This window comes from Chaetodon auriga, chromosome 24, assembly GCF_051107435.1.
Source record: "Chaetodon auriga isolate fChaAug3 chromosome 24, fChaAug3.hap1, whole genome shotgun sequence".
Classification (NCBI taxonomy): domain Eukaryota; kingdom Metazoa; phylum Chordata; class Actinopteri; order Chaetodontiformes; family Chaetodontidae; genus Chaetodon; species Chaetodon auriga.
Window position 1 is genome coordinate 16,072,658 of NC_135097.1, and position 13,611 is coordinate 16,086,268.

At 42.4% G+C, this 13,611-nt stretch overlaps 2 protein-coding genes across 5 annotated transcripts; both read left to right on the plus strand.

The window, feature by feature from the left end:
- On the plus strand, positions 1–2,613 carry LOC143317320 (uncharacterized). Its single transcript, XM_076725421.1, has 2 exons — positions 1–376; positions 1,245–2,613. The coding sequence occupies exons 1-2, from the start codon at positions 91–93 to the stop codon at positions 1,658–1,660; spliced, it is 702 nt and encodes a 233-aa protein (XP_076581536.1). The 5' UTR covers positions 1–90; the 3' UTR covers positions 1,661–2,613.
- A 488-nt stretch (positions 2,614–3,101) lies between these two features.
- On the plus strand, positions 3,102–13,376 carry tspan5a (tetraspanin 5a). 4 transcript variants are annotated; one of them, XM_076725237.1, is made up of 11 exons: positions 3,106–3,485; positions 6,124–6,174; positions 6,510–6,656; positions 6,748–6,918; positions 7,687–7,812; positions 8,012–8,059; positions 8,690–8,806; positions 8,929–8,990; positions 9,885–9,998; positions 11,119–11,159; positions 11,283–13,375. In XM_076725237.1, the coding sequence occupies exons 1-9, from the start codon at positions 3,405–3,407 to the stop codon at positions 9,955–9,957; spliced, it is 876 nt and encodes a 291-aa protein (XP_076581352.1). In that variant the 5' UTR covers positions 3,106–3,404; the 3' UTR covers positions 9,958–9,998; positions 11,119–11,159; positions 11,283–13,375. The 4 variants fall into 4 exon arrangements, with proteins under 4 accessions (XP_076581353.1, XP_076581352.1, XP_076581349.1 ...); XM_076725238.1 differs by lacking the exon at positions 9,885–9,998 and having other exon boundaries at positions 3,102–3,485; positions 11,283–13,376; XM_076725234.1 differs by lacking the exon at positions 9,885–9,998 and having other exon boundaries at positions 8,690–8,990.
- Positions 13,377–13,611: the final 235 nt, after the last annotated feature.

Sequence of the window (13,611 nt, forward strand, 5' to 3'; positions counted from 1 at the left end):
TTCAGCAGCACTTTGAGAGGAAAAGACGTGCAGATACAGGATCATATGAGACCACTTAGAAACAATTCATATCATTAAATATTCCTCAAAATGGTCCGAGGTGTCCGTGTGGGATTTTTGGATGTCATGCTGGTCCTCCTCCTGCTGTGCTCCGTCACAGGTTTGCTGCTGATGGATCAGCGCAGAGATGCAGAGGATGACCAGGAGCTCAACAAAGCCATTCTGGAAATGCTGCATATCAATAAAGTGTCTGCGAGCCATCAGGCTAAGCCACATCCCTACATGAAGAGGATCTATCAGCGCTTGGACTCACTAGAGGCGCAAGACTTTGGGGGTTCAGATGGAACGCTGGTGCAGAGTTATCGTAGTGTTGTTGGTAAGGATTTGAAAAGAATTACCATTATTTTACCATCTTATTTTAACGGAATAAGCATGTTAATTTTGTCTTTCAATAACTGAACTGGCTTTAAATAGCTTTATCAAACCCATTCTAATCATGTCAAATGTTTTTTTTTACATTTCCTGTTTGACTGCAGTAAAAGAATAAAAGAACAACTGGGTAGTTAGCATTAGCGGTGTTCCAGTGATGACGTCTTTAAGTTGGCAAAGCTGGTAGTCTTCCATCAGCAAACACCTGCTGTGACATCACTGTGTGGATTTTGGACAGTTGTGCAACATGCTTAAAACAAATATTAAGACAAACAGCATCCAGATTTAAAAGCAGATACTGTGTAAAAATATATAATAAGTTAGATCACAAATGCAAAAATGGTTGTGCTTCATTGTGCTGCATTTTGTTTGGCCACTAGAGGGCGGCAGAGCACGCTGTAAATGCAAATATTTACTCTCCTTTTAGTTCTGTTTTGGTCTCCACCAACTCCTGGGAAAATGATCTGGTTTTTAGTTGCTAATAATGACAAAAGTTGCTGAAAGTTGTGAGACGGAAGCAAAACATTACAGTTACAGCCAAAGCAACCAAAACAATGAGCTAAAAGAGTCTAAAAAGCTCGGTCAAAATAAGGAGAACTGCAGAGCTGGTGATAATTCTCTGTGTTCGTCAAACAACCTTATTGTCAAGTGATATTGTTAATAATAAAAATATTAATTGGTGCAGCTTCAAAATGCATTAATGCATTAAAACCAGTGAGGAGGATGTGAGGATGTGAGGAGGGCTACTTCAATATTGAAGTCTAAAGATGCATTCAAAAATAAGAATCTAAAACTTTCTTTGGTTCGTCACCCAGGTCCACATCACGCTCCTCCAGGATGGATCTGGTTCAATGTCAGCAGCCTGAACCCGTCCATGATGGGTGCGGAGCTGGTCCTGTTCAGGAAAACCCTGCACCCCCGTCCCATCAGCGTGACCGTCACCCTGCACAGCATCACAACTTCACAGGGAGCTCTGAAAGAAAGTCCTGCCCTTGAGGAGAGACTGCTGACCCTGGACCAGCGACCCTCATCCGGATATGATGTGTTTGATGTGTCAGCTGTTCTGGCTCTGAAGCCTCTGGAGGTGGTGGGCTTTCAGCTGCGTTACACAGATGAGAGTGGGAGCCTGGTCCTCCATGACGCCCTGACACAGAGCCTTTACTGTCTGAACAGAGGCTCTCTGAGTGAACCCTTACTGGTGCTTTACCAAGCTCACCCCCTGCACATCTAACTCTGTCACTGGGACCGCTATTACTGTTCAAATGTGTTTTTATTAAAACTGAGCTAATCAATTCTGTGGCAATCCACCTCTGATATGGTGGATACTGTGTCAAATGTACAAAATTGGCAAAGGGGTGAGAACATAACGGCGAGGTTGAAGTGTTGGAACTTTCAGATGGACAAAACTATTAACAACATTACTAAATTAAATTACCTTCTTGTTTCTTTATATATATTTACTTCAGAGTTCTAGAAACTTGCCAAGCATGTTTGCATTTCCTCCAGACAATGCAGCCTTTTCACGTATAATTATCGATGTATATGAGCGATGCACTTGTTATCTAACTTACCCGAATCAGAACTCTTTTTTTTTAGTTATCATCTTTTATTTTGAAGGTTTCCACTGGAAGTCTCAGTGCTGTTGCTGTTACACTCTATGTGGGTGAAGATAACAGTTGATGAAAGACTACAAATGGAAACCCTGGACACCTGATCAAACCACACACAGCTAACTGTTCCTGAAATCACTTCTATCAATCAGCAGCAGCGTTTTTTATCAGCAGGGACAGCAGAAACATCAGGACAGGAACAGCTGCATGTAACATCTGTAACAGGGAGTTGCGTCGATAATAGTCGTCAGCTCTGGAGGCTACTGCAGCCTGCTGAGAGATTACCATCAAGGCAGGCTCGTGCTTCCTGTGGCAGCGTTGGGACTTTTTCTCCCTCCTTTTTGGTCATTTAGTTTGACTAATCGTGAAGTGTTTGTGGAAGCCATGGAAAAGTTCAACAGAAACGTTTAATACAATTTTAACTCCAATGCTTTCGGACTATGTTTTAATCTTTTCATGCTACTTGTTTTAAAATGAAATATGTTAAATTAAAATAGTCTTCCACAAAAATGATATACATGGCATCAGACAATGTCAGGAAATGAACACAAACCATGACTGAACGCTGAAGTAAATGTTTAAAACACAGAGTTTGGTGGCTTGTCAAATGTCTTCCAACAGAGGGTGGGGGCCGTGTGTGTGTGTGTGTGTGTGTGTGTGTGTGTGTGTGTGTGTGTGTGTAAAATCCTGCTTTGTTATGATGATGATGATTATCTTTTTTGCTATTGTTGTTGTTGTAACTATTCTTATCATCATTGTCATCATCATCAGGGCTGCAGCTGCCTTTGAGGTCACCAGGGGTCATGTCCTCATTAATATTTCTGGAATTATGAGGGGTTTCATAACCACTTAGAGAGGGAGAGGGCTGATGAGGCGGACTCACAGTTTGAGACTAAATTTGATGGTTAGAATTAAAAATAAAACATTTGTGTGTGTGTGTGTGTGTGTGTGTGTTATCATAAGTACATCATTCAAGACACAGGAAGTGTCAAATCCATCCTCTGACATCATTCGTCGCTGTGTCCGTCTTTCAAGCCTTCTCCCAGCCAATCATTGACGACCACCCGCAGTAACGGCACCGCCCCCTCCAGGCGCAGTTTGCCCAGCAATCGGAGGATAATTTTTGATTGTGTTGTCCGCCGCGTCGCCGTCCGTGAGAATTTCCATTAGCAGCCGTGCGGACGCGTCCTGACCTCCTCCTCCCAGCATGCTCCTGGTGTGGATGTGAAGCGGCGCAGTGACCATCGGAAGCGGCCTCGGTGAAATGCATCCCCGGAGCGCTCAACCTGCTCCATCGCGCACACAAAGCCTGTGAAGCAGGCCGTGTTTTTCCTCACACAGACACCGCGCCGAGGATGCTCAAACATGTCGGGGAATCACTACAAAGGCCACGAAGTCAGCTGCTGCATCAAGTACTTCATTTTCGGATTCAACATCCTGTTTTGGGTAAGAAGGTCGCTTTTTTTTTTGTTTAATTCTACGCATCTGCGCCTCTCTCAAGTGCAGTTCGGTTATTATCACGTCCACTGACCAATGGGGAGGAAGGCCTCGGTCATCATCGCATCTTATCACGTTATCGTTCAAGTTGATTTTCAGTCAAATCAGCGCATCGGTGCTTTGTTTGTGTCTGTTTTCGTGCAATAATGTCCGGATAAAAGCAGCTGTCGGTCAGTTGACAGCGGAGCTAATCGGCTTTTTGGAGTGAACTAATGAGAGCAGAGCGCCTCACTGTAAGACCGCAGGCTTACCGTTCAGTGACAGTCATATCTCTGATACACAAAGCGCTCAGCACCGCGTTTACACTCACAGATGATGAGTTTACACACGACACAACAGCTTGGAATAAAACATGTCAGTCATGTCCACGGCGGTCATTAGAGATGTGTTGACAGCATGTGTGAGCTGATGATACGGGAGCAGTGTGAAGGCACTGAAATATGAATTAAATAAGGCTTCCACGAGCTCTCCTTCTCAAGGATATTTGATGTAAAAATATGGGGCAATAGTGAGAAATGCCTCACCAATGCCCCACAAGCTGGAGCCAGTTATTTATTTATTCCTCTTTCTTTTTTTTTAAAAAAGCCATATTTCTTGAAAAAATGTCTTTCATCGTCAATCTTCAGTTATTTATTGATAATTAGAAGTGTTATCAGTTGTTGTTATTAATGATCTCTCCAGTGAATAATGGAGTAATCCACTAATTATTTCAGCTTTTTGCTGTTTATACATAGCATACATAAATGATAGGAGAGAGGCTCAATTCTAACTTTTTCCAGATCTTCATGGATCAGCCTGTGCAATAACTCATAGTTTTTTTTTTTTTAATTAAATGTATATATTAATTTAAAATAGTTGCATGGTTTATTAAATTTGAAAAGCATGCAAAACATCTGAAAGTTAATGTCATTGACCAGTGATCCAAGTCCTCAAAATTATTTAATTTACTATAATAGAAGAGTAAGAAAAGCAGCAGATTTTCACTTCTGCAAACTTGAAACATCAGATTTTTTTAATGTGCAACATGGTAGCAACACGAAGTGCAAAAGAGCTGGGTGGAGTGTAGATGGAGGCTGTGATGATTAATGGATACGCTCTCAGCCAATCACATCACTGGTCTCATGGCTCTGACACAGCTGAGCCAATCACAGTGACACGTGAAAACAACATCTGAACAGCTGAGGAAAGGACTTCTTCAGGAAATCATACTGTTGTGTGGATGGAGCCGAGCGTCCAGATGTGACACTGAGCCACTAATCTGCAGCTGGAGGCAGATGTTTTGAACACTTACAGCACAGACACGATGACAGAAACAAAGCAGGTTAAATGATGACAGACTGTGCTGTGTTTCTCGTTATGAACGGTTCCATCAGACCTTAAAATCTGGCACATCAGTGATTAATTACACTGTAAAACATTTCTAGAAACATTTCTAGAATGAAACCTGTTTTTTTTTTTTTTTTTTAATTTGGAAAAGAGGCTGTGATGCACAGGATCAAGAGTTATTATATCCCAGCGGTCTGATGTGTGTAGAGGTGTGTGCGGTTATTTTGTAGCAGCCTTCTATCATTAGTACGGAAGCCGAGAACGGCCATAACTGCAGTTTTTTTTTTTTTCATTCTGTTATCTCAAAATCATGAGTTAATGATTTCATCATTATATTTTATTTATTATATATTTTTATTTCATTTTCTATAATGTGATATGTACATACACTTTATTAAAGCCTCCAAACAGCCACCGCTGTTTGTAATGGATCATAGGTTGTTTTCTTGTGATCAATTATCTTGTTATCTCAAGAAATCTGTGTTCTGTTTTCTCGAGGTAATGAGATAAATTAACCTGTTATCGCAAGAAAGTGAGCTTTGTTATCTCAAGATAGCAAAATGATTAACACGTGATCTTGAGATAAAGCCATAAAAAAAATGTCATTCCAAGCTCGGCCGCCCTCGGCTCCCGTACATTTGCCTGTTGAATGACACTGCACTGATGTGCATCCAGATGTGTGGTCCTGCTGCCTTCACATGGCTGCAGGGATCTCATGAGCTGAAGAAGAAGCTTTTCCTGTAGTATGAAGCAGCTGAGGACAGACCGGGTCACCGGTGTTCCTGCTTTAACCACATCGAACATTTCAATGCATCTGCTGGTCAGGGAGCATTTCATTAAATAATTCATTTATTTTTTGAGCATCCTTGCATTAGGTCTGTGCATTTGCTCCAAATGTTTAGTTTGCTCTTGTTGACAAAATGTTCAGACTGGCAGAAGATTGAGGCCTGAAACGTTTCATCTGTGAGCGGCAGGTCTCAGGTGTGATGTGATGCTCACTAAAACCCCCCAAAGAATCCCTTGTTCTGTAAGTGTTAACATACAAAAAAAAAATGTAAATACAGCTATTATATCTTACCAATGTAGAAGGAAAGGTCAGAGCACAACCAGCAGGACTTTACTGATCCCTCAGCACAGGGTCACAGCAGCCTCACAGGCCATTATTGTGTTTTTACGTCCTAACTATGTGACAGACTGGCAGCACGTCGTCCTGCATCAACACGTCTTTGCAGTAATTTGATATGACTGTGGTGTTTTGCAGCTGCTGGGCATGGCCTTAGTTGGAATTGGACTGTGGGCATGGAGTGAGAAGGTAAGTAGAGACCCTGAGTTATTATTAGTCGTATTGAAAACATAGCCAACAAACATCGTGTAGCTGCTAGCAGCTTGGTCCACTGCCCCCTAGTGGGCAATGCAGCTGTAATGTCCAGTGATCCAGTGTTTGCTTGATTGTATCCTTGTGATGGTGTCTTTTTTTTTTGTTTGTATTATTTGTGTTTGCCGCAGCTTTGCTTCCCCTCTGAGTTCCAGTTCCATCCTCTTTTATGTCACTGTGACCCTTTTGGCGAACACGTGTTGTGTCCCAAAAGAGACGCAGCTGCCCGGCTCGGACTGAGGGTGTTGTTGTCCTCTGTCTCGTCCCTGCAGGGGGTTCTGTCCAACATCTCGTCCATCACAGACCTCGGGGGTCTGGACCCAGTCTGGCTGTTCATGGTGGTCGGGGGGGTCATGTTCATTCTGGGCTTCGCAGGATGCATTGGAGCGCTGCGGGAAAACACATTTCTACTCAAGTTTGTATGTTCCATGATTGAACACTTTGTACCCTGCGTGGAGGACGGACTGGAAGGTTCACTGAGTGTTGTGTAATTCTGTCTTCCTGCTGTAGTTCTCTGTGTTTCTGGGAATCATCTTCTTCTTGGAGTTGACGACGGGAGTCCTGGCGTTCGTCTTTAAGGACTGGATTAAAGACCAACTCAACCTGTTCATCAACAACAACATCCGGGCGTACCGCGACGACATCGATCTTCAGAATCTCATCGATTTCACTCAGGAATATGTAAGTGAAAGAAGAACAGCAGCAAATCAGTAAGAAACAGGTTACTGGAAACGTGGAAATGATGGTTTGACACGATCATATTTGCACAAGTTCTGCTTACTAGCTTTTTTCAGAGCTTTCAGCCATATCTCACAGCCTTCTTCAGCACACAGAAAAGCCTGAATCAATTTCATCTCTACAAATAACTAGCGCTTAGCCCGTTAGCTCGATGCTAACACATAATGGGAATTACAATTAATGCAAGTCAGCATCATCACTGCAATAATATCAAAAAAAACAACGTATTTTACTTTACATACTTGTTTTCAGGGGCTCTATTTGTTTCAAGCTAACATCTAGTTTTATTATTTTCTTATGGCACCTGCTTGATGGGCAAGAGCAGCTAAATGTTGCTAAATATTTTATTTTCCACTTTCATATGCAGAAATAAAAGTGCGAGGCACAGACTGACAGGTGATGCAAACAAAAGTCACAATAAATCATAATGTTGAATCACAATACTTGTAGAATTACAATACTTAGGCACCCAAGAACCATGATAGACTGGAACTGGGAGGTAAGCGTATCCTCCAGGTCTGGTAGTTGGTTATTGTATGGGGAATGTGTAGATTTCTGTCTTCATCTTGAACTTCTAGCTTTGGCTGTGAAACACTGATCATACACAGTCGTGTCAGAAAGTCCACCTACAGGATGGAAAGGTCTTTCATCGTTTCTGGAAATCCAGCATCAGAAGCCGTTAACCCATTCTGTCCTCTGTGCTGACTTCAGTGGGAGTGCTGCGGGGCGTTCGGAGCCGACGATTGGAACCTGAACATCTATTTTAACTGTACCGACGGGAATCCCAGTCGAGAGAAGTGCGGCGTTCCCTTCTCCTGCTGCACCAAGGACCCCGCGGTACGAGCCCCTCACTCTGCCTGCACACACACAGTATAAATACACTCACTCTGACCTGTTTGTCCTTTGCGTTTGAACCCATTCGCATCCTTTTATACTAGTCAGATATTCATGTGTGAAGGTACTGAGCTGAGTTCCTCAGAGTGCCACTGCTTTTAAATCAGTCACGTACTCTAAAAATGAATGTTTTTGTCTCCAGGAGGATGTCATAAACACTCAGTGTGGATACGACATTCGAGCTAAACCAGTAAGTAACCTGTACCTACTTGACTCACTTGAGTATTTCTTGTATTTTAATTCTCCCAATCAGATCTAGTTTACATTAGAAGATGCAACATTTAATTTCTGATTTTAGTGAGTTATTTGATGATGAATGATTTTACAAACAGGGTTATTGAAGGCAGGTCAAAGGTGGATTAAAGCTGCCATAATGTATGCTCATGTAAAATGTTACCATTGGAGGCCAAAGATTTTGAAGAAATTAATGACAGATATGTATTTTAGCACATATTCGTCCTCATTTTCAGGCTGCTTGATATTACATTTGTCATCTGTGGGAAGACTGAAATGATTTGATGACATATTCAAGCATCATACATCAGATATTCATTGCAGTACTATTTAAACACTGCTTCTGTTCAATGTCTAGACTAAGTTTCCAAAGAATTAACACGCAAATTAACACAAGGAAACAGGGGAAATGTGCTTTTTTTTTCCATCTTCTCCAAAGTCAAAATGAATGCACATAATAAAACTCATGTCCTATCATGTAAGTCAAGGTAAGGCTGAAAATGAGGCCTCATTTTTTTAAAATGTGCGGTGTGAGCGCACTGAGTGAAAAGGCAAAGGTGACCACAGGAGATGATGTTGATCGCAGGACTCGGAGCAGAAGGACTACATCAACGTGAAAGGCTGCGTGCCACAGTTTGAGAAGTGGCTGCAGGACAACCTCACCTTGGTGGCCGGGATCTTTATAGGAGTGGCGCTGCTGCAGGTCGGTTCCACCCGCGTGTTTATCTGTCGTGATGTTCCAGAAAACAAGCTAAAACTGAAGCATCAGTCCACGTCCCCCTTTGTGAAAACGTCTAATGTTGCCTCTTTTCTTTTCATTCGCAGATTTTTGGGATTTGTTTGGCCCAAAACTTAGTGAGTGACATCGAAGCCGTGCAGGCGAGCTGGTGAGAAAACGATCTTTACATTTGCTACTTCAGTTCAGTGTCTCGTTTTCCTCCCTTTGAAGCACATTTCCCTCGATTTGCACCGCTTCCATCTCACAACGTGAGTCATTCCAGCTCTTTGTCGTAGTATAAATGCTGGAAGCGTCCCTCAGGCCACGTTGCAGATACATCATGGTGATATTTTAGATGAAGTTTGAATTCAGTATTTTCATTGATTGCTTCTGCATAGTGTAAAGTATTGTGCGTTGCTTGTTACTCACCTCCCTGCAGAGGACATCAAAGTCCAGTGTTTCTTATCCCTCCAGCGCAAAGGTCATTAGGACGTATTACAGAAAGAACAGACAATATTTTCCATAAACCTTAAGACACAATGGCCTGAATTATGTTTTGGCTCTAAAATGAATGCTTGATGCACAGACATGTAAAGTACAGAGCCCCCTAAGTCATTGAAGATGTTCTAGCTATAATTTTGTTCATGCAAGATCCATAAATCTCATGCACACCAGTTATCATGTTCACAGAATACCCATGCATCCATTTCTGCTTGAGGTATATGGATCTTTATTGATCTTTTGCACGCAAGTTATTGTCCTGTTTGCAACAGAACTGTACACCTTGTTCACTCAAGATCTATATATCCTCTTTATATATGTATCTCATGCACAGAAGATAAAAGAAATATCATCTTTTGAGACTGGAGGGGCTCTGCGAGGTGCGAGTATTATAAAAAAAAAAGTCACATTGTCCATTTTTTTTCTGTCTTCACTGAAAGAAAAAAGCTTGTTTGAATTGTGTCAGCAGTCTCTGCAGCTGAGGGAGGAGGGTTACTGAGCTGTACCATCATGATACCAAACTCACCTCACACCTCATTCTTCCTCCTCCATGCTTCGTCAGGGTGCCCCCCCCTCTCTCCATGCGCCGACTCCCACCACACTCCGGCAAGAAAGCATCGGCTTACTACTCATGAGACACACACACACACATATGCCGTATGTGTGTTTGTAGCCGGTGGGTGTGATGGATCCATTTGGTCATGTGGTCTTTTGTCTTGTCATTGCTGTGATTGGATGGATGATCTCTGCTCCATGTTGTCTTGTGTTCCGTTTAAGGTCCAAATTTGTCAACTTGCATATTTATTGTACCCTGACTGTGTTCTAACGGGGGCAAAAGTGTGCCACTGGAGTAACTTTTAGAATTATATCAGATAATAAATAGAGAAAACATGGCCTCCTCATGCTGCACTGATGGCTGTAACAAAAAAAAAAGGATCTTTATTTAAAGACTTCTTTAAAGATCCACCAAAACCTATCGTAGAACAGCTGGCCAATCGTAGTTTCATTAACTGGTTATTTCTCCAGTGACGCACCTCAGACTCCACGCTAGCGATTCAGAAAAAACACAAATGAGACCTTTGATTCCTTTGCTCTCCATGCAGCGTTTCGGTGTGTCGCAGTGTTAGCTAGCAAGCTAGCAGTAGGTTAGCAACTGTGTGCTTATATCATAATGATGTAAAATGCTATGAGCTTACACGGGACACAGGCGGTTGCAGCGATGTGCTCATTCCTTGATAAAATGTAGCTTGCCAAATGCACTGAGGTGCTGCCGTGTGTGTCGCGCTGTAAGTTCATGCGATGTTTAAAATGTACGTCGAGCAGTAGCGGCAGTAGGCGCTCGTGGAGTCTGGACCTTTTTTGGGAAATGTAAACCGTGCTGACAGACCTGATGAAAGTCAGAGTGGCTGAGTGTTGGTGAGCCTCCTACGTGTTCCCGCTCAGCTGTAGAGTCGAGCTGGTTTGCATTAACAAGCCGTGGAGCCTTGTGACTTGAACAACAATCCTTTCTTTCTTCCACCGTCTGTTCACTGTGACTTTGTCCAACTGAAGACATTTTTTTTTTTTTCTCTATCTGTGTCCTCTCTCTGCCTCCACTTGTAATCCTAAGTCTTCTCTCTCCAGCCTTTTAGTTTAGACCGCTGATCCTTTGCAGAAACGCTGTTTTCCGAGCATCCCCGCTCTAACCCTCGTCCCTTTTCTGCTGTCTGTCGCGTCCTGGACTTTTATTTTGAAGTATTGAACCACACAGGGTTGTCGGAGCCTTGTTCATCAGCTTTCTGTCTCCTCTTTTCCAGTTTCTTTACCTAATGCTGACGCAGCATTTCAATTCTACCAGGTAATCTCTTCATTTTAAAGAAATAGAATTTTGCTGTATAAATGAAAATTCAGTGTTTAACAGGGATCACATAAACAAACGCAAAGTAATGCTAATTTGTTTTTGTCTGATTTGGTTTGCCAGCTCCGGGTCTTTGAAGACGCCTCCTTGAACACACTGTCAGGCAGTATTCAGAGGACTTCACCGATCACCTGCACCATTGTGTTTACTGAACCAGCACCTTTTTTCAAGGCACTAATATGTGAAATGCTCTGTATATAACACTGTGTGTGACTACTGTAAAAAGCTCATTGTTGGAGGGCGTGGGTAAACGTGCACTGCATACAGACCTTCACAACGCGCCGGTTTTGATAGCGATGTGTAGACAGTAGGAGTTTTGATACATCTTTTTGATATTAGATTGGTATTTTTCACTGTGGAAAATAGCGCTCCATTGCTACACCCATCATGTAGGACTGTTAAATAGTTGTGTGCAAAAAAAAAAAACTGAGGATCTGCTTATTTTAAAGTTTAAGTGCTTGCTTCGTGTACCTTTGCACCACTCGTCCTGGTCTGAGACACTGGCGGTTCCAGAAGTTCTGAAACTTGGCTCTGAGCTGAAAGCAGGATTTTTCCCCTCCCTACATAAATTGCCATTTAACCAATAACAAGAATTATTCCTGCTCACTGAACAATCTGTTTATCTACAAACGTAAACTGAACAGTTGTTGCTCAGTGACTGTCCGGCAGCAGTGTGGTGAAAGGTTCTCCTAACACTGACTCATCCAGCAGCAATGACTACAGATTACTTTGAACTATCTTAACGGGTTAGCACTCAATGAAAGAAGCCGTGGGATCACAATTAACCGTGGTTGGATGTGCAGGCCTGGGTATCAAACCTCATTAACCATCAAGCACCAAAACCTGGCGCTGGTCACCGACTTTCATCAGATATTGACTGATTTTAAGTCAATTTGAGGCTATTCAGATGAAGTTTTTGTTTTGGTTGCTATAATCATTCCTCCTCTCAGTTCTGGCTGTGAAACAGTCCCATTGGAGCGTGAAATCCACAGCCCTCGTTCTGTATGAAAATGCTTTTGAAGCTGCTAACAGGCTGCAACAGTTGGCTGAATCAAGCAGGTGTCTGTCCTGGCACTCAGGTGTGGGTTTACTGCTGCCGCTTTGTCCTGACTTTGGCTAACGCACACTGTCACGTTGGCTACAGCTTTACTTTCCAGTGCTGTTTGGACAGAACAAAGGATTGTAGAGTTTCACCTGTACAACAAAGTGATTTCTTCTCAACCAGCTGGGACGGGAGGAGCAAAACTGCAAGCGATACACAGTCCAGTCACACTTTGTTCCATATAAAGAAGTCACTGTAACAGTGTTGCGACAGTCAGGATAAGTATGAAGGGGGAAACGCTTTCAAGTCCTGATCCACGTCTGACTACAAAATGTCTGTAACCCCCCTGTGTCGTTTCATTTCCATCACCAAGGAGAATATCTCCTACTTTCCCCAAAGTTTAGTGGTTAGAACACGAGCTGACCTACAAGCAGTTCATCCTTTGTGCGGATCTGAGACTTGTGAGCATTTTCAATATTTTCTGTGCACGCACTGGAATGAAAACAAATCTGGCACACGCATCCCATGATTGTCTTTCACCACATGTATTTTTAATACAACGCTCTGATCCGTCTCAGCAGTGCTGAATGAACCGAATCCTTAAATCCAGCCCAGAGATTAAATCCAGAAGATGCTAAGTTGTTGATTCTCATCAGTGTTTCTTTGATGGTTTAAAGTGATTATTTGCTGAAAGCATGCGTCACTTGTTTTGTTTGTAGCAAAGTATTTGATCAGTAAAGTATGATTCCTTGGTCTGTTATCGTGGGACACTCTACTTAAAAAGGGATAAACTCTGTTTTTATACTAAATATTTATTGTACGTTTAATTTGGTTTTTCTAACTTCCCTGGTGTGTTGGACAGCAAAAACATTCAGGTAGTTGCTCGGCAGATAGCTTACGTGGAGGCTGTAAAAGGCCCTGACGAGCTGTTCTGTGGTCCTGCTGTACAGACCTGTCACTCATCACGACCTGTGCCACTTCCAAGGATTGTCTAGACGCTCACAGTATATCCCACAAGCATTGTAATGTAACTACCTCCTTAATTTCCTCATCTCATGTCCTGCTGAAATTGGACTGATTTTAATATCAAGTAAAATTAATTAATAAAGGTGACAAAAAAAAATAAAAAAAATAGTTGACTGAAGTGTTGTTTTTCTGTACATATTTTTGGCAGCGGGAGCTCATTGACTTGTTTATGGGTTGCACTTCCCACACGTCGTCTGTCAGTGTTCCTGGACGTCTTCGGAGTCTGTCGCTGCCGATACAAACGAGCCTTAATTTTTCTGTTTATTCCAGACAGCCGGACTCCAGAAAACACTTGGAAACATGTTTCGTAAAGCACACATAAAC